The sequence below is a fragment of the Leucoraja erinacea genome, chromosome 4 (assembly GCF_028641065.1).
Source record: "Leucoraja erinacea ecotype New England chromosome 4, Leri_hhj_1, whole genome shotgun sequence".
In the NCBI taxonomy this organism is placed as follows: Eukaryota; Metazoa; Chordata; class Chondrichthyes; order Rajiformes; family Rajidae; genus Leucoraja; species Leucoraja erinaceus.
In genome coordinates this window covers 22,879,023-22,900,267 of record NC_073380.1, presented here as the reverse complement: position 1 = coordinate 22,900,267, position 21,245 = coordinate 22,879,023, and the positions used below count along the sequence as shown (strand labels likewise).

The window sequence follows — 21,245 nt, the reverse complement described above, 5'->3', positions numbered from 1 at the left end:
TTTCATCATTAAAAAAAGAATGATATAATTAGTTATATCTCTGCAGATGGAATTCAGAAACAAATAGGCAATGTTTAATTTGTACAGTTAAACTGCTGTCGTTGATGTGTAGATTTAAACTGCTGACGTTATGTGTAGATTTAAAATGCTGTCGTTGACTTCTGTGTAGATTTAACTCTGCATTTACAGGAAGGTTAAGAAATGAATAAAATGTGCGGAATAGTTTATGAAATTATCAATGGGGTTCAATAATAAACGTACAAAAGCTAGGGTTATACAGCACATCAAAGAGTCTGAAGAAAGGTCCCGCCCCAAAACATCACCTATCCTTGTTCTCCAGGGATGCCTCACCCGCTGAGTTACTCTGACAATTTGTGTCTATCTACAGAAACAGATCCTTTGGAACACTGAATTCATGCAAACTCTCAAGTACCCATTTAAATTAATTCTATTAATCCCAATTTAATTTTCCAACATTCCTATAAACTCTCCCCATATGCTACCACTCACCTGGGCGTTTGGAGCAAGTTGCAGTGGGCAATTAAATTACTACCTTGCACATCTTTGGGATGTGGCAGAAAATTGGTGCAGCTGGAGGAATCCATATGGTCACAGGGAAACATACAATTTCCACACCGACAGCGTTCGAGGTCAGGATCAAAACTGAATCACTGAAGCTGTGAAACAGTAATGGTGAGGTTACAGCTATTTACAATAAATCACAAGTTGCAACAAACTGCTGTTCAGGGTGTCTCTACTCTTGTGAGGCTGCGCTGTAATGGCATGGCCCCTTCAGTTCTTCTGTCCTTTTATTTATTTTTTGTCCCATTTGCAGTGGTTTTTATACTGTTTTTTATATTGTTTTTTTAACTGTGTATATGTGGGGGGCGGGAAACTTTTGAATCTCTTCCCTGCATGGAGACCCAACCTTTTCCCTGTCGGGTCTCCGTTGTCGTTGGGGCCTAGCACCGTGGGGCCTCCAGCTGAAATGACCTGGGGGCTCCAGTCGCGGAGCCTGCAGACTTGCCATCATGGGGCTGGCCGGCCTCGGAGCATGGGGAGCTGTGGTGGCAGGCAACTGTGACCAAACTTCGGGGCTTCGGAAGCTCCAGCTGCAGGCCTGTGGATGGTGACCGGGAGCTCGCGGGTCCCTGGTGGGAGACCACTTTTTGGAGCTCCCGCGGGGGCAGCTTCTCCCGCCCGAGTTGTGAGGCTGAAAACGGCAAGGAGCTGGGCTTGACATCGCCCGGCACGGTTTTAACGGCCGCGGGACTTGCCATCGCCCGCCGGGGCTCCAACTTTAAGACCGGGAGGGGGTCCTTACATCGCCGGCGTGGCCTTAGATGCTGCGGACTTACCATCGCCCGCCGGGGGCTTTAACATCGGGAGAAGATGGAGAGCAGGGGAGAGACAAGACTTTGCCTTCCATCACAGTGAGGACGAGACTCACTGTGATGGATGTCTGTGTGAATTGAGTTGGTTGTGTGTCTTGTATAATTGTTTATTTTTGTTGTGTGGCTGCAGAAACCAAAGTTCTAAACGGAAAATTAAAGTGCATTGTATTATATTGTATTGTATTGTATTGTATTGTATTGTATTGTATTGTATTGTATTGTATTGTATTGTATTGTGTGACTGCCTTCTCATGAACAGAAGCCGATGGACTCTGTATTATTTACCAGGGTTGCAAACTTCCAAAGTGCTCGGAGAAAGATAGACTGCACTGTGATGATGTTTTAGATTTTCATTGTTAAGCTGGACTTCTTTATGAATCACATGAGATAGTCACCCAGATTATACAACATGCATATGACGTGAGCAGTAATCTTTCATGGCAAAAGCATAGCATGCAGGAAACTCACCTGGCTCAAAAGGCTGCAGATGCTAATATTGATGTAGCTAAGCTGGAAAGGGGGCAGAAAAGATTTACGAGGATATTTCTAGGAGTCGAAGGCCTGAGCTATTGGGAGAGGTTGAGCAGGCGAGGACTTTATTCTTTTGAGGATAGAAGAATGAGCGGAGATCTTATAGAGGTGTGCAAGATCATGAGAGGAATAGATCGGGTAAATGCATTGTCTTTTGCCCAGAGGAGGGGAATCAAGGAGCATAGGACATGGGTTTAAAGTGAGGAGGGAAATCTTTAATAGAAACCTGAGAGTAACTTGTTTGCACAAAAGGTGATAGGCATATGGAACGAGTGGCTGGAGGAGGTAGTTGAGACAGGTACATGGATATGATAGGTTTAGAGGGATACAAGCATGGATTCTGCATCCACAGAAATGAATTTTCCTGTTACATAATGAATTCAGAGTGTCATTATAAGAAGAAAAATATAAACTTGCTTACTTAGGACTATTAGGACTAGGTGCAGGAGTAGGCCATTCGACCCTTCGAGCCAGCACAGCCATTCAATGTGATCATGGCTGATCATCCACAATCAGTCCCCTGTTCCTGGCTTTTCCCTATATCCCCTGACTGCTATCTTTAAGAGCCCTATCTAGCTCTCTCTTGAAAGTATCCAGAGAACCAGCCTCCACCGCCCTCTGAGAGAGAGAATTCCACAGATAACTCTCTGTGTGAAATAGTGTTTCCTCATCTCCGTCCTAAATGGCTTACCCCTTTATTCTTAAACTGTGACCCCTGGTTGACAATTAAATGTATCTTGGTTCTGGACTCCCCCAACATCGGGAACATGTTTCCTGCCACTAGCCTGTCCAAACCATTAATAATCTTATATGTTTCAATAAGATTCTCTCTCATCCTTTTACATTTTAGAGAGAAAGGTGGGACATTAACTATTTTAAAGTATTTAAAAACAATTTAAAACATTTAAATGCTTTTTGGGAGCTTTATAAATCAAAGTTAAACACCGAACCACGAAAGATGATATTAGTACTAGTGACTAAATACTTGGTCAGATTGGTAGATTTGAAGAAGGGAGAGGCTTTGAGAGGAAAAAGATTTCTGAAGCAATTTTGCGAGGGTGGCAGTTGAATGGAGCAGCAATGAAAAGTGAAAAAAAATGAGTGCTGAGATATCAAAATTGTTTTGGGTTTGGGGAAGGATTAGTGAACAAAAACACACAGAAAATGTTGTTAACCTCACTTTTGTTCAGAGTTCCCTGCTCAATGGAATTTCATTTGCTGAGTCAAACATATACAAAAAGGGCAGGTTCAAAGTTAAAAAATCAGCCTCAAGGCGGCATTACTAAAAATCAATCAAGATCAATAATGTCTGCACCATTGTTTTATTCTATGTCAAAAGCTTGGAAAATAAATTGTGCTGCCAATCAATCCTAGTTAAAGAATCAACACATACTCCAAACAAATTTGAGTGGAACACATTATTGTTCATTTATAAGTAAGATGTTAAGAAAGGTGATGAGAAAGCTAGCGTGTGACTACCTTTTTTTTTGTAAGCAAATTGCAACAGAAATAGATATTTCAGACTTCAGAATTGTGAAAATTGCCAAAGTTTGACCTGTTTATAAAAAACAGGAAAAATTGCATTGGATTATAATTGATTATTTCTTCAATTCCTTTTACTCTCCTTTACTCATACCCAAGAATACCTTTCCATCTCCATCTTGAAAATTTGAAGTCCTACTCATTTGATGAAAATAGTTTGGGGACATGTCCACTTTTTTGGATCTATTTTTTTTATCATTGAGGTGTGCATAAAGGCATGCTGGCAGCAGCACCAGAAATATCTAAAGATGAGAAACTATCATAGTGAAGCTACAACTCTGGACTACATGCAGGGTAAGCAGCAAAGATAGCAGGCAATAGACAGAGTGGAGTGATCTCCCAGCCAACATATCACATCATATCTCTGGAGTCTGACCACATTAAGCCATCATTGATGGTGGACAATTAAATAGCTAGTGGGAGGAAGATACACCAAGAGTATCCCCATCCTCAACGATGTCAGGGCTCAATACATGGACGCCAAAGCCAAAGCTAATAAATTGCAGCCATGTTAAATCCAAATCAATAATCCATGAAATCAGCACCATCATTTAAATTAATTGTCAGCTATTTGATCCGTCTAAAATGTTATGAAGAGATGGCTGTGGACATTGAATACAGCAAAGGCTTAGGGTCTAGAGAACATCCCAGCTGCAGTGCTGAAAACTTGTATTCCAACCCAGCTGTACGTCAGGGCTAGCTAGGTAATGTTGGAAGACTGGCTCATCTCTGGCATTCATCACACTCAGCCGTGAAAATTGCCAAAATTTGACCTGTTCATAAAAAGCAGAAAAAATTCAAGTCAGCAATTTATAGGCCAATTAGTCTACTCTCAATGATCAGGAAATTTATCATTTGCGTACAGCTAGAAATGATCTACCACAAGCTTTGTCCAAACATAGATCAAATAACTGAATTCCAGGTGAGACTGACTGACCTTGAAGGGTATATGTAATGGAGCGTGGCATTCAAAAATGGTGGTAGTGTTGATGTCAATAGACATGAAGGGAAAAACACTCTAATGGAGTCACACTTTGCACAAAGGAAGACAGTTGGGATTGTCAGAGGTTAATGAACTCAGTCGAGGACATCCAGGAGTTCCTCAGTGCAGGGGCAGCACAGTGGCATAGCGGTAGAGCTGCTATCTTACAGTGCCAGAGTCCCTCAACCTGCAGTGTTCCTGAGATAACAATCCAAGTCCGTCCAACTCTCCGTGTAGCTAATACCCACTAATCCAGCCATCATTCTGTTAAACCTCCTCTGTACCTTTTGCCAAAGCCTTCACATCCTTCCTATATTGTGGGCGACCAGAACTGCATGTAATGCTCCAACTATGGCCGAACCAAAGTCCTATACAGCTGCATCATGGCTTCCTGACTCTTATGCTCAATGCCCGAGCAAAGAAAGCAAGAATACTATATGCATCTTATTGAAACAAGACTTCAACCTACTGTAATTTTTCTGATGAGCATAAAATACATGGTTTCACTTCAAATAATAGCATGGAAGCTATTATTTTTTTCTCTGATTGAATTTGAGATAAACTATTTATCTGTTCACTATTGTCAGTGTTATGAGACATTGCTTTTCCCAAATTAGTTTAGCTTAGCTTATAGTTTAGTTTATTTTCTTGCTCCATGTGCCGAGTTAAAGTGAAAAGCTTTTTTTGCATGCTAAACGGTCAGCAGAAAAGACCAAAGGTACACAAAAATGCTGGAGAAACTCAGCGGATGCAGCAGCATCTATGGAGCGAAGGAGATAGGTAACGTTTCGAGCCGAAACCCTTCTTCAGACTGATCCGCAGAAAAGACCAAACATGATCACAATCGAGCCATCCACAGTATACAGATACGTGATAAAGAAAATAATATGAATGTTTAGCGCAAGATAATGTCCAGTAATGTCTGATCAAAGATAACCTGCAGATCTCCAATGAGGTAGATAGTAGCATAGGACTGCTCTCTCGTTGGTAGGGTGGTTCAGTTGCCTGATAACAGCTGCATTCCTGCATTGAAATAGTAAGCTTCATTTGAAAGTGTCTCCCCAGTTGTAAAGTGTTTGAGGATGCCCTGCATTTTATAAATTCATACCTTTATCTCCTCCGTCACTAGTTCTGGCCTTGCATCCTCCTGACAGGAAGATGCCCTGACAGGAAACAAATCATAGAACCAAGTGGTAATGTTGCAACGCTCTCTATGATCTGAGTTTTACTGTGTAACTGACTCCAATGAAATTGTGACACAGCTTCTCACAGGAATTTGTACTCCTGCTTCCACTATGCTAGTGAATGGAAACTTTCCAGTTCAACACATCCAAATTCCTGATGCTTATTTCTGCTGCTTGAAGCTGGATTTTGGTATTCATGTGGCTATTTTCTGTTCCTGACTTTGCATGTTAAAATAAACAGGCAGGACAGATCCTTGGAGATGAGCTGTGCTGTGTAAGGAATAGCTGTTTGACAGCCTTTTGAATGTAGCATAGAAAATTATCAAGCAGCTGCATCATTCCTGTGCACATAAAGAAAGTAAATAATGTAATGCCAGCACTGAAAATGCCTTATTTCCTGAATGGTGTTGTAGATAGAGGAAGGGAGGGGGGGGGGTCAATTACACTAACCGACCCTGAGTAGTTCATAGACTATTTAGAGGCTATGGCATTTGTGGGCCTGGAGTCACATTTATATGTAAATTGGACTCTGTATGGACAACACGTCTCTCGTCCCGAATAGAATTAACAAACTAAATGGGTTTTAGGGTAATGCAATGATTTCAAGGTTTAGCTGCTTTTAGCAATGCCGGATTTTTCTTCCAAATTCCCACTTCTGAAGAATTTCTAGTGACCTTTGGGAGGCTCTCCATGAATCTCAGACACCATCTAAGTCTAATATCTGTCTCTGCCTCTTTGTGATATTTGTCATCCACAGTGGCCTGTTGTTCTCAAGATTCTCCATTAATACCACTGTTCTAAGGATAGGTTTCAACATTTGATCATAAGATTATAAGGTGTTAAGTGATAGGAGCAGAATGAGGCCATTCGGCCCATTGTATCTACTCCGCCATTCAATAATGGCACGTTTCTGTGTGTCATGTTTGGATTGTAGTTGCTTCTGAACTGCAGTCGGGGAACAAACTTGTGGCTGCAAAAGCTGCTGGGACACAGGCAGAGGAGCAGCCTGGCGAGACATCAGTTGTTGGGCTGGAGAACCCAGTATGGGATCCCGCGCAATATTCCTTAGGTTGAGCAAGTCCAGGTACACGTCTGATTTGGCAAGGTATGGCCGCTCCATGAGTTGTTTTGCACTCCGGACAGAGTGATCGGTGAGTCCATTGGACTGTGGGAATTCAGGGCTGCTGGTAATGTGTTGAAAGTCCCATCGTTGTGCAAAGTTTTTAAAAGCCTGGCTGATGAACTGTCTGCCGTTGTCAAACTGGATACGTGCAGGGGAGCCGTGCACGGAGAGGTGGCGCTGCAACTTTTCGATAACTGCTTCAGAAGTAGTGGTTTAAAATAAGTCGAGTTCGAACCAACCAGAGCAAGAGTCTACAAGGACCAAATAGTGTCTGCCATGCCATTCAAAGATGTTGGTGGCTAACGTGGGGTACTGGGTGCGGCAGTAAAGACTGCTTTTGCTGATGTGACGTCAGGCTTTTGCAGACGGCGCAAACTTCTACACACAAACACTATAATTGGCTACTATGAAATAACCAATCTATAGATATCATAATGCAGTATTGAGAGGGTGCTGCTTTATCATTGGGTGGTTTTCTTTTCAGATGAGGTGGTTGCAAATATTTCCATGATGCTATTTTGCAGAACCATAAGGTTCACCCCAATTACAGTGAGACAAATTATCTGATACTGATCACATTGCTGCTGTCAGATCTTTTTTATGGACTAATGCTTCTTATATTACTGCAATGATTATATTTTAAAAACCCTTATTTAGTTGTAAAATTGCTTCACTGAGGTCTGAACGGCGAATATAATCTTTTGTCCCCTGTCTTTCTTGATATCATTTGTTTTTGTTTTTGTTTTATTTCTCTTCGTTCATGTGCTAACATTAAGTATATCCGTCATATAAATCCTGTCGAAGGTAGACACAAAATGCCGGAGTAACTCAGTGGGACAGGCAGCATCTCTGGAGAGAAGGAACGGGTGACGTTTCGGGTCGAGACCCTTCTTCAGACATCCTGTCTTTGTATGAAGACTCTACACACTCTGCTCACTTAATCAAGGCATCATTTTCAGTCTGTTTTCATTTCATATAACAATAAAAACTAAACAGGCCATATCCTGTACTGGGCACACCTCTTCATTCAAGGATATATCTAATAACAGGGTACATTCTGGGCAGATCAATTGATTCCCTGAACGCTGTGTTTGTTCAATAAAAATAAATTTATTGAGGTATTTGTTCAATAAAATAAATTTTAAAAGGTATTTATCGTGAGCAAAGTGTCAGCTGGTACATAAATTTAGCCTAATTCAGACTGATCAGTAGCCTGTGGCATTCAATTGTAAATTTGAAATACTTGATAATTGATTAGAGATGTTTCAGTGTGTGATTCACTGGTGAACACTAATGCAAGAATAAGGATTTGATTTAACTTGGCCCTTTGTGGCCTGCTTTAGGCAAAATCGTTTCAGATATCCGCTAAAATTCAGGGATTTGGTATGTTTTCCTGTAAAAAAGAGCTGAGAAAATAATAGAGTAGTATAGCGTTTGGCTGAAAGGCCCATCAAGTTGGGCTCAAGGGCCTGTTTCAATGAACTATGACTGTGACTCAATAATGCTATGACTTTAATGGGAGATTTCAACTCCCCCAATATTGACTGGGTCTCCCATCATGTAAAGGGCACGGATGGGGTGGAATTTGTTTTATGTATTCAAGAAAAATATTCTTAATATTCTTAAATAGTGCCCTCTATATACCGGTTATTCTAAATCTGTATATCAAGGGCCCTATAGATGAAACATCAGGGGACCTTTGCTGAAGGAATGAGGTAGAGAAAGTTTTAGTACTTACTAGACTAAATGGGACCCTTTGCGTCCCATGTTCACACAGGAGGGCTGGTCCCCCAACGCATTATTCCACTGCTCCACCAATTCTAATATTGGTGGCCAGTGGGGGGGGCCTTTCTGGCATGCTAGTATGGGTGTTGTGGGCCAAAGGGACTGGTTTCCAGAGGGCTAATATGGCCATTGTGGGCCAAATGGATTCTTTGGCTGGAAGCTCAGTCACTCAGGCCGGGTGGGCTAGTAGCTCAGTCACACAGGCCTGGTGGGCTGGCAGCTCATTCACTCAGGCAGGATAGACTGGCAGCTCAGTCACTCAGGCCTGGTGGGCTGGCAGCTCAGTCACTCAGGCATGGTGGGCTGGCAGCTCAGTCACTCAGGCATGGTGGGCTGGCAGCTCAGTCACTCAGGCCTGGTGGGCTGGCAGCTCAGTCACTCAGGCCTGGTGGGCTAGCAGCTCAGTCACTCGGGCCTGGTGGGCTGGCAGCTCAATCACTCAGGCCTGGTGGGCTGGCAGGTCAGTCACTCAGGGCTGGTGGGCTGGCAGCTCAGTCACTCAGGGCTGGTGGGCTGGCAGCTCAGAAACTGCCAGAAATTCTGCCCAAAACAGGTGAGAGACTCTGTGAGAGAGAAGGGGGAGAGGGTGGAGAATCAATTTTAGACATTTTTCATCTTTTTCTGCGGATCACAGCAATGAAGGATGGATGTCTATCCTGGCCTGGATCTCACAGGGAGCCAAAGAAGGGAGGGGTGAGGTTTAATACTTTCAGGAGGAATACTTACTGATGGGCTGAAGGGACTCCTCCTGGGCTAGTACAGGCCTGATGAGGCGAAGGGACTATTTAAAAAAAAATCTGAGTGAAATCTCAGTGAAAGGCACTTTTTCTGGACTTTACCTGGCCTGGCATGAGCCTTTAGGGCCAAAATGCTCCTCCTGGGCTAATACGGGCATTTTGGGCAAAAGGGATGGTTTCTCGCTTAATAGGGGCTTTGTGGGCCGAAATTTGTGGTTTCAGGCAGGCCAAACATCTCATTTTATTTCATTTCCATTTCAATTTCAAGCACAGGGCAGGCCAAACAACTAATTTCATTTCCATTTCCATTTCCATTTCCATTTCCATTTCCATTTCCATTTCAAGCACAGGGCAGGCCAAACAACTCATTTCATTTTCATTTCAGTTCCCTTTCCATTGCAGTTTCAAGCACAGGGAAGGCCAAAGCTCATTGCATTTTCATTTCATTTCTATTTCCATTTCCATTGCTCAGCTTAGAATCACATTTATGGCGTCTCCCGCATGACCTTCCAGAGTGACTGACTCACGTCCAGGTATCCAGGGTTTTATAGTCCTGCCCAGAAGGGTCATTACCTGAGGTCTGAGGTCCCCACCTGCTTTAAGAGGGCATCAATTATACCAGTGCCCAAGAAGAGTAAGGTGACGTGCCTCAATGACTATCGACCAGTGGCACTAACGCCGGTGGTGATGAAGTGCTTTGAGAGGTTGATCATGGAGCAAATCAACTCCTACCTCGACAAAAACCTGGACCCACTGCAGTTCGCTTATTGCCACAACAGATCAACGGTGGATGCGATCTCGCTGGCCCTCCACTCCGCTCTGGACCACTTGGACAACAAAAACTCATATGTCAGGCTGTTATTCATCGATTACAGCTCGGCATTTAACACAATCATCCCCTCCAAGCTGGTTACCAAACTCGCAGAACTGGGTCTCTGCGCAACCTTCTGCAATTGGATCCTCGACTTCCTCATTCACAGACCACAGTCTGTTCGTATTGGTGGAAATGTGTCAGCCTCGATAACAATCAGCACGGGAGCACTTCAAGGCTGCGTGCTCAGCCCCCTGCTGTACTCACTCTATACTCATGACTGCGTAGCCAGTCACAGTGCGAACTCCATCATCAAGTTCGCTGACGACACCACTGTTGTGGGACGTATCACTGATGGGGATGAATCAGAATACAGAAGAGAGATCGAGCAACTGTCCATATGGTGCCAGCGCAATAACCTGGCCCTCAACACCAGCAAAACCAAGGAACTGATTGTGGACTTTGGAAGGAGTAGGAGGGGGACCCACAGCCCCATCTATGTCAACATATATCTATATGGTTGAAAGGGCCAAGACCTTCAAATTCCTGGGCGTGCACATCTCTGAAGATCTCTCCTGGTCCGAGAACACTAATGCAATTATCACAAAAGCTTATCAGCGCCTCTACTTCTTGAGAAGATTGCGGAGAGTCGGTTTGTCAAGGAAGACTCTCTCTAACTTCTACAGGTGCACAGTAGAGAGCATGCTGATCGGTTGCATCATGGCTTAGTTCGACAATTTGAGCGCCCTGGAGAGGAAAAGACTACTAAAAGTAATAAACACTGCCCAGTCCATCATCAGCTCTGACCTTCCATCCATCGAGGGGATATATTGCAGTCGCTGCCTCAAAAAAGCTGGCAGCATCATCAAAGATCCACACCATCCTGGCCACACACTCATCTCCCTGCTAACTTCAGTTAGAAGGTACAGGAGCCTGAAGACTTCAACAACCAGGTTCAGGAATAGCTACTTCCCCACAGCCATCAGGTTATTAAACCTGGCTCGGACAAAACTCTGATTATTAATAACCCATTTTCTGTTATTTGCACTTTATCAGTTTATTTAGTCATGTGTGTATATATTTATATTATGGTATATGGACACACTTATCTGTTTTGTAGTAAATGCCTACTATGTTCTGTGTGCTGAAGCAAAGCAACAATTTAATTGTTCTATACAGGGACATATGACAATAAACAAACGAACTTGAACTTGAATGATTGATTGATTCTTTTAATGACCACACAGCCAGGCTGGTGGAATTTGTTATGCCAATGCAGCACATAAAAAAAAAAAAAAAAGAATACAAACATGACAAGACTAAAGAACTTTAACATGAAAACATCCCCCCACAATGGTTCCCATTATGAGGGAAGGCACAAAGTCCAGTCCCCGACCCCAGTTCCCCCATAGTCAGGCCAATTGAGGCCTCCACAGTTGCCTCTACGGAGGCCCGATGTTCCAGGCCGTTCTTGCCGGGTGATGTTGTTCCGGCGTCGGGAGAGTCCTCTCAGCGGAATGGGAACCCTGGAAACGGCTGCCTCCTTACTCGAGACCGTGACTTCCGGAGCCAACAAGGCCGCGCCAAATGGAGCTCAACTGGCAATCTCAACGAGAGATTCCAGGCTCCCGATGGAAAGTTCAGCGCCGCCGCCCGCAGCCGCTCCACAGACCCGCAGCTCCGCAACGGACCCAGCTCACCGCAGTTCCAGCTCAGCGACCCAGGCAAGGCACCGCCCGCCCCGCAATGGTACTCCAGCGCTGCACCGCCGCCGTCCTCAGGCCCGCAGCTCCGCCGATGCCGATGCCGCCGCGCTGATGCATTGAAAGTGCATTGAAAAGATTTCCGAGGATGTTGCCAGGACTCGAAGGCCTGAGCTTTTGGGAAAGGTTGAGCAGGCTAGGACTTTATTCCTTGGAGCCCAGGAAAATGAGTGGTGAACTTTACAGATGTACCAAATCATGAGAAGAAGCAATCAGGTAAATGCACAATGTTTAAGAAAGAACTGCAGATGCTGGAGAAATCGAAGGTAGACAAAAATTCTGGAGAAACTCAGCAGGTGAAGCAGCATCTATAGAGCGAAGGAAGAGGTGACATTCTGGGTCGAGACCCTTCTTCAGACTGATGTGGATGGGGGGAGGGTGGGAGGAAAAAGGAAAAGGCGGAGACAGTAGGCTGTGGGAGAGCTGGGTAGAGGAGGGGAAGGAGGGAGAAAGCAAGGACTACCTGAAATTGGAGAAATCAATGTTCATACCGCTGGGGTGTAAACTACCCAAGCGAAATATAATATTAGTAATCACCAATTAAAAAAAGACTAATTTTTTGTCAAATGTTTGGGAGAAGGAGGAGGAGAGAATGATCCCAACACCAGAATGGTGAGAGCAGAAATGCCTTGAGTGGACCTCAGCCCTCATTAATGCCATATTATCCTGACACAGTTAGCCAGGTGGTGAGGATGGCTGTTTAGTTAAGCTTAGTTTAGAGATACAGCACAGAAACAGGCCCTTTGGACCAACAAGTCCTCACTGACCAGTGGTCAAACCATATACTAGCACTATCCTACACACTAGGGACATTTTTTTCTTACAATTTTTAACCAAAGCCAATTTACCTACAAACCTGTACGTCTTTGGAATGCGTGAGGAAACCGGGGAACCCGAAGAAAACCCACACGGTCACAGGGAGAACGTAGAAACTCCATATAGACAGCACCCATAGTCGGGCTCGAACCCGGGTTCCTGGTGTTGTAAGGCAGCAACTATACCGCTGTGCCACTGTGCTGCCCACTAATTTAATCAACTTGATTGGTAGCCCTGCACATCGGACTGCTGAAAAATAAAATCAACAGCAACTTTACTCACGTTTTCTGTGAAAAAAACACCAAGGCTGCATCTGTCATAGATTAGGTCATCTTATGCTCAGCTGCAAATTGGCAACCATCCCAGCCCTGGATTCCAATCAGTTTTTTTTATAGTACCGGTTATGACTTGATTCTTTTAAGATAAGGATGATGTTTAAAAACATGGCATCAGTTAAATATTATTCTTAAAAACAATTGTGGCTGCACATCAATAGTCTCAATATTAGTAACCCTTTACATAGTTTGATATAGTTCTGCATGCAATGACAGCATCGACAAAAAAGTTAGAAATAGCTGGAGGTTTACCCCTGTCAACGACTCACTTCATAATTTAGTAACAAAGAGATTGTAAACACAGCTCCCCAATGTATTTCTCACTTGATGGACTTATGTTGTGCTAAATTGCAGATTAATTCACAGTCTGCACGCACCTCACCTAAAATGACAATGGATATCATTGTTATCATAGTTCCTTTGAAGTAGTGAGGAAACTCACCTTACAGCTGTTGCTCATTGTCAAGTACCTTGCTGTGAGCTGCATCCAAATGTGAAGACAGGGTTATGTTAAACATGGGATTGACCACTCAGACAGCTATCGATGGAATTTGCATCATCAAGAAAGAGAAATCTAAATTACACTCCACTATTGTCTTCAATCTCAAATATCTCCCCAGTTCTGCAATTAAAAGTAGCACTCTCTGGATATGTCAATAAAATTAGAATGACCATGATCTCAGATAGACAGATAAGACATGATCTTAGATAGATAGATGAAGTCCCATAGTTTTTTCTGAACAAGGTGAAAAATTCCTTCCTTAACCTACATATTAAAAAAGATTCATTGTATTACTATCTCTGGACCTGGGTGCACACTATTTTTCCATTGCATTTGACTACGATATACTTCAAGTCATTTAATTGCACTTTCAGACATCAATGATTGATGCTGTAAAAATGTAAGTTTTGTTAATGGAGCAGAAATGTTGCACTGTACAGTTGCAAATGTTATCTACAACTTTTCTGCTACAGTTTAGCCAGAGGGAAAAGTTATCCATAGCTGAGAAGTGGTGAAATATTGTGTTTCCCCTGAATGTGCTGAAGCAGCATTGCCCTCGAGTCTTGTGCTACAGGTCAATAAAAAAACTAACATGAAGAAGCCTGTTCAAAGCAAATAGTCTATAATATATCTACAATCACAAAGTAATAATTTTAATTTCATGTTCTTAAAAAATAATCATAATTAAATCATCGATACAGCAAAGCATTAATAGTTTTGCATTGAAATCATTACGCAACAACATTTTGATTTAAAATTGAAAACAATTTATAAAACCACAAGTGAAAGATTTATATTTCCTTGAGAACACAAAACCAACTTCTGTAGTACAATCAGTCTGACGAGGGCAGGTTTCAGCAATCTCTTGTGGGAGGTTGGATCTGTGGAACTACACATAATAACAGCCTTCAATTGTGTCGTACATCACTTCAAGTGGATCTCTGCTCTCAAAAGGAGCACAAAGGAGCTGCGAGAAAGAGCTGGGTTTTTATGTTTCTGACAGTCACTGTTTTGAGGCAGCATGTTGCAGTGAAATGCTTTGGGGTGCAGTGCTTATGCTTTTCAATGTGTACCATGTATTACCTGTGAACTCTGGTTCCTTTACAGGCTGCAAGAACGTGCACTATGACCTGGTCTTTCTGCTGGACACTTCCTATAGCGTGGGGAAGGAGAATTTTGAAAAGGTCAGGCAGTGGGTGGCCAATTTGGTGGACAGTTTCGACATCAGTCCAGAGAAAACCAGGGTAGGAGTTGTAAGCTACAGTGACAAGCCACACACTGAGTTCAACCTAGGTGCTTATCACAACATAGAGGACATCAAGCAGGCTGCGGCAAGCATCAGATACCGACGTGGGAACACCATAACTGGGGAGGCAATTGGCTACATTACCTTGAACAGCTTCTCACAGCGGCAAGGCGGAAGGCCAAATAATCCGAACATCCAGAAAGTAGCGATCCTCTTGACAGATGGCAGAAGCCAGGATGAAGTCTTGCCAAATGCGACTTTGGCCCACTCTGCTGGTATCAGACTCTTTGCAGTGGGTGTTGGTGATGCCCTGAGGGAGGAACTGGAGGAGATTGCTTCTGAACCCAAATCTGCTCACATGTTCCATGTCACTGATTTCAATGCCATAGACAAGATTCGAGGAATACTACGACAGAGACTGTGCCAAAGTAAGTGCCTACTATTTGTTATTTGATCAGACATCAGGCAAAAGAATGTTACCTGTGGCTTTGAAGAAGCATATGTGTATTTGTACTGTTTGAGATTTCAATTTTAGATGTACTGTATATGACTGCAACCATCCATTATTTAACTGTTTACAAACTGCCTGTAAACATAATTTATGGTGATATAAATTATTTGACAATCAAAGCCTGAGATCCAGGTCTGATATTGTTTGTCCAATGTAAGGCAAAACTAACAAAAAGTTTAGGTTACAGGTGACTGGGAGCAGCATGTGGTACATTAGCTGGGAGCTGGAGGGATGGATGTGAATTCTGGAGGTTGTTTCTGGCTCCACAAAATATTTTATTTTATTTTAGTTTGGTTTAGTTTAGAGATACGATGTTTAGCCCACAAATTTGCGTCGGCCAATGATCATCGTTACTATCCTAGTTCTATCTTTATAATTTATAGAAGCCAATGAACCTATAAACTCCTGCACATCTTTGTAGGAGTAAACCGGAACACCTGGAGAAAATCGACACAGTTACGGGGAAAATATACAAACTCCGTACAGACAGCACTCATAGTCAGGATCAAGCCCAGGTCTATGATGCTGTAAGGCAGCAATTGTACTGCTGTGCCGCCCAAAAATATGTTGTAAATGGAAAAACTCCCTGAATCTTGTGGTGGGTTAAAGCCTATCGGTTAGGCCCAGAAGCACCATTCCAACCCTTTTTCCTTGAGAGTTGAAATGCACACATAAGATGTTACTGATATTATTAGAGAGATTTCCACGTTTCAGGTGAGTGTACAATGTTCCGAGTAAAAGCCTCAATTAAATTTCAGTAAGGTTTGAACTGATGGTCTGAGATCGATTCCAGGCATTCCCCTTCCGACAACATTTCTTAGTGTTTTGGGATAGTGGCTGAAAGTCCCTGCTGCTTTTCTTTAAATAATTGTTGATGGCAATCAGTTTAAATTCATCCTGGAGAAGCATTAAACAGAATACTTACCATGTCACAACACAAAACATTTGAAAATTGACTGATTGAATTCTGTGCATGTGTGTTTGTATGAGTGAAAGTGATTAGTAGGATATTGTGAAAGAGTGACAGAGAAAGGTAAAAGAAAGCTTATGTTTATCATAAAGATTGATAGTGCCCTGTTGATTGGAATGGCTAACAGATTCACTGTATATTTCTGAGTGTATACACTAAATTGCTATTGGTTTGGTTGCAGAAATAAGGAACTGCAGATGCTGATTTATACCAAAGATCGACACAAAGTGCTGGAGTAACTCGGCGTGTCAGGCAGCATCTCTGGGGAAAAAAGGAAAGGTGACTTTTTGGGTTGGGACCCTTCTTCTGACTTTGGGGACTTCTTCAGCTTCCAAAGAAATGTCCCGACCCGAAGCATCACATATCCTTTTCCTCCAGAGATGCTGCGTGATCCGCTGAGTTACTCTAGCACTTTATTGGTGGTTCGTTGCATGTTCCAAGCAATTCCTCGTCCAGAGGATTGTTTTACACCGTTATTAATCAGTGAATGGACGCTATGAAGAAATATTGTGTTTTTCTTCATTTTTCAGCTTTTTTTCAGCAATCTTTTCCAGGAACCTTCAAAACACACCAGGATAGTAATTTGTCCTTGGTTGCTTCAAAATGAAGTTGCAGCAGTGCGTTGTGTTCTGGTTGCTTCCAAACATTGATGCTATTGACTTTCATATTGTATGACTAATATGAACAACTTATGATGAATTTCTAACTTGTGATGGTACAAAACAAAATGGCCATTTTGTTCATTTTGGAACTTTGTTATCATGAGTTGAACAGAAATGGCAACAGGTGGGAGAGGCATTGTGCTGTAAATGTTCTAAGTTCATTTTTTAAAGCGGCCAGTAACTTGTGCTAAATCTTCATTAGAGTTTCCGCTAAACTCTATCACTTAGCCTAATGATCAGGCATTTTTATGTAACAGACCGTGTTTTGCACTGACATTTTACTTTACTTACTGAAGGTAAAGACCAAGAAAGTTAACCTGCTTGGATATCATAATTTTTGAGTTGTTGGAGGTCAAATATGGGTTGTAGTTGTAAACATTCACAGTGTACAAACCTACCGAACTAATAATTTATCAACCATTTGCCATATTTGATCGAATAAATAGTAATCAGAACTATTTCAGCCCAGGATTTATTCTAAGCGTTGCATGGACAAAATAATCAATTTTCACTGCGTGAAAGCATCTACTTACTTGAGAAACTGGCAAATGACTTGAAAGGAGTAATTAAAGGGCACTGTATTCATCTCCAAGGCAACTCTACTTTCAGTCCAGCTACAAATCATTTTGACTGCATGATGTCAAACACATGGAGTGTGACGTGTCCACAGTCTGTGCATTTTCATGTGGATTTCCTTAGCCATAGGTTATTTGGAAAAGGGAATTAAAGCGTTTGCCAACTGTATTTTGATCAGGGGTGTGTTCTTTAATTATTTTAAAACTCTGGCACGACATTGAGGCTAAAAGTGTGCTTTTCAAGAAGCAGGCTCAATAGAAGGCTAGAAGTTGCCTCTTTAATACCACACTGCACAATTTGTGTCCAATGCCCCTCATCATGCTTTCAGTTTAGATAATCTCCGAACACTACTTCTTTCCCAATAATTTGGCAAAATTCACATCATTTTTAACACATCATTTGCTATGTCAATAGAAAATATACAATAGACATTAGGTGCAGGAGTAGGCCATTCAGCCCTTCGAGTCAGTACTGCCATTCACTGTGATAATGGCTGATCATCCACAATCAGTACCCCGTTCCTGCCTTCTTCCCATATCCCTCGACTCTGCTATCTTTAAGAGCTCTATCTAACTATCTCTTGAAAGCATCCAGAGAATTGGCCAGAGATTCACAACTCTCTGGGTGAAAAGGTTTTCCCCCATCTCCGTTCTAAATGGCTTACCGCTTATTCTTAAACTGTGGCCCCTGGTTCCGGACTCTCCCAACATGGGGAACATGTTTCCTGCCTCAAGCGTGTCCAATCCCTTACTAATCTTATATGTTTCAATAAAATTTCCTCTCATCCTTCTAATTTCCAGTGATTCCAAGCCCAGTCGCTCCATTCTTTCTACATATGACAGTCCCACCATCCCGGGAATTAATTTTGTGAACCTATGCTGCGCACTCCCTCAATAATAAAAATGTCCTTCCTCAAATTTTGAGACCAAAACAGCACACAAAACTTCAGGTGTGGTCTCAACAGGGCCCTGTACAACTGCAGAAGGGCCTCTTTGCTCCTACACTCAACTCCTCTTGTTATGAAGGTCAACATGACATTAGCTTTCTTCACTGTCCATTCAGACCATTCAATTGCTTTAGACCATGTAGCTTTTAGTTCTTTCCAAGATAAGTATCATAATTCTTCATCACAGCTGTGATTTAATTGAGTTTAGATTTTCATTAATACGGAGATACAGCGCGGAAACAAGCTGTCTCACAGGCTGTTTCACACTGACCAGTGATCACCCTGTACATTAACATTATCTTACACACACAAGGTACATTTTACAATTATACCAAGCCAATTATCCTACAAACCTATACGTCTTTAGAGTGTGGGAGGAAACTGGAATACCCGGAGAAAATCCATGTGGTCACGGGGAGAACATACAAACTCCGTACAGACAGCACCCATAGTCAGGATCAAACTTAGGTCTCTGGCACTGTAAGGCAGCAACTCTACCGCTGCGCTACCATACCGCCCTTCATAACCCAGTCAACCCCTCGTCTCCCCTCTCTTGTCAGGAAAAAGGAACAAATGTTTGGAAGCACATACCACCAGATTCACGAACAGACTTTTTCCTGCTGTTACCAGACTACTGAACAGTTCTCTCATAAATTAAACTAAGAGTGTAATCCCAATCTTCCAATTTATTTACTCCCTTGCACTTTTTTAAATCTTCGATGACACTGTAACATTATATTCTGTACTCTGGTATGTTTCCCTTTGCACCAACAAAGATAGACACAAAATGCAGGAATAACTCAGCGGGACAGGCAGCATCTATGGAGAGAAGGAATGGGTGACGTTTCGGGTCAAGGCGCTGACACTCTGATTTACTCCAGCATTTTGTGTGCATAGAAACATAGAAACATAGAAATTAGGTGCAGGAGTAGGCCATTCGGCCCATCGAGCCTGCACCGCCATTCAATATGATCATGGCTGATCATCCAACTCAGTATCCCGTACCTGCCTTCTCTCCATACCCCCTGATCCCCTTAGCCGTTTCGGGTCAAGACGCCAACCCTCTGATTTACTCCAGCATTTTGTGTGTATCTTCGGTTTAAACCAGTATTTGCAGTTCCTTCCTACACATACACCTTTGCACTATCTGTTTTACTTGTATGTGGCTTGATTATGCTCATATATGGCATGATTTGACGAGATAGAACGCAAACATTTTTTTTCTCTGTGTCTCGGTATACATGACAATAATGAAATCATACCATTGCCAGTAAGATTTTAACAGAGGATTTAAAGTACTGCAGGTACCAGACATTTTAGAGGATAGGACTACTACATTACCTTTTAATGAATTGTTTATTTATTGAACAACTACAGGTTGAGGACAGGAAAGTACAGTTAGAATGCTGCTATTGAAAAGTTTAAACCAATAAAGTCTCATCAGGAAGTTAAATGCACTGTCATTTTTATTATTGGAGTAACTAATTAGAGATCAATAGAGTGCAAACAGGTGGTCCTTAATGTGCTTCAGATGATAAGGCTATACTTACACTGCATGGTAATTTTGCAATTGTTAAACTATTAGGAAACGTATCATTAAAAAGTACTTTTAAAATTTAAATGCAATCTTGATGAGATCATGAGCATTATTAACATTCTGTTCATCATTGATCAAGAAACTGAAATTATTAACAATGAAGAGTGATTATGTAAATTAGTTTAGTTTTAGTTTAGAGGTACGGAGTGGAAACAGGCCCTTCAGCCCACCGAGTCCGTACCGACCAGCGTTCCCCACATATTAACATTATCCCACACACTACCGACAATTTACATACACCAAGCCAATTAACTTACAAACGTGTATGTCTAATGGCCCTGTCCTACGGTATGAGTTCATTCCAAGAGCTCTCCCGAGTTTGCCCTGATTTGAACTCGGAGATTTACGGTAATGGGCGCTCGTCGGTACTCGGGGCTTTCGTGGACATTTTTCAACATGTTGAAAAATCTTCACGAGTCTTCCCGAGCTTACCTGCCGTTAGAGAGTCTTCCCGAGTACCTGCCATTAGCGTTACGAGCCGCTAAGAGACGTCCCCGAGCTCCGACGTACCCGCTACGTTCATTCTCCGTGCTTACCGCGAGTTTGATTTTTTTTAAACTCGGAAGAGCTCTTGGAATGAACTCGTACCGTGGGACATGGCCATTGCGAGTGTGGGAGGAAACCGAAGATCTCAGAGAAAACCCACGCGGACAGGGTAAGAATGTACAAACTCTGAACAGACAGCACCCGTAGTTGGGATCGAACCCAATCTCTGGCGCTGCAAGCTCTGTAAGGCAGCAACACCAATGCTGCGCCACCGTAGCTAGAATTATTCTATCTTGAAACAAGAGAGGAGAGATATCCAGAAACACATTAATGCAGATGCTGTTTTCCCAAGCAAAGACAATGTGTTGGAGCAACTCAGCTGGCCAGGCAGCATCCCTGGAGAACATGGATTGGTGTCAGTTTGAGTTGGGACCCTTCTTCAGACTGAGATATATCTTTACATCTATATAAATAAATATAGTACATGATTTTGATACAATGAAAAATATTTTACACTTGATATGGGTTTCTTGAATGATTAGACATGTATAAGTTTTTCATCAAATCAGGTTATAGCACAAAGACTCATTCAGGCCTTTGTGCTGATAGTGGTTGAGCTATCTCATTTATTCTATATCATCACATCTTGTAGTATATTTCAATTTCTAGTTGGCAGATAAGAAAAAGTAACTGAAGGGTGATCAATGTCTCAAGCACATTTACAAGCGTTTAAGAGGTTTCTAGAT

General features: G+C 42.4%; 1 protein-coding gene across 2 annotated transcripts in view; it reads left to right on the top strand.

Annotated features, from left to right (window-relative positions):
• col22a1 (collagen, type XXII, alpha 1) overlaps nt 1-21,245 on the top strand; it is a 260,574-nt gene that overhangs the window by 16,111 nt on the left and 223,218 nt on the right. For both annotated transcript variants that reach the window (XM_055633867.1, XM_055633868.1), the window contains exon 3: nt 14,613-15,179. In XM_055633867.1, the coding sequence (XP_055489842.1) occupies nt 14,613-15,179 (567 nt within the window). The remainder of the gene's footprint in view (nt 1-14,612; nt 15,180-21,245) is intronic.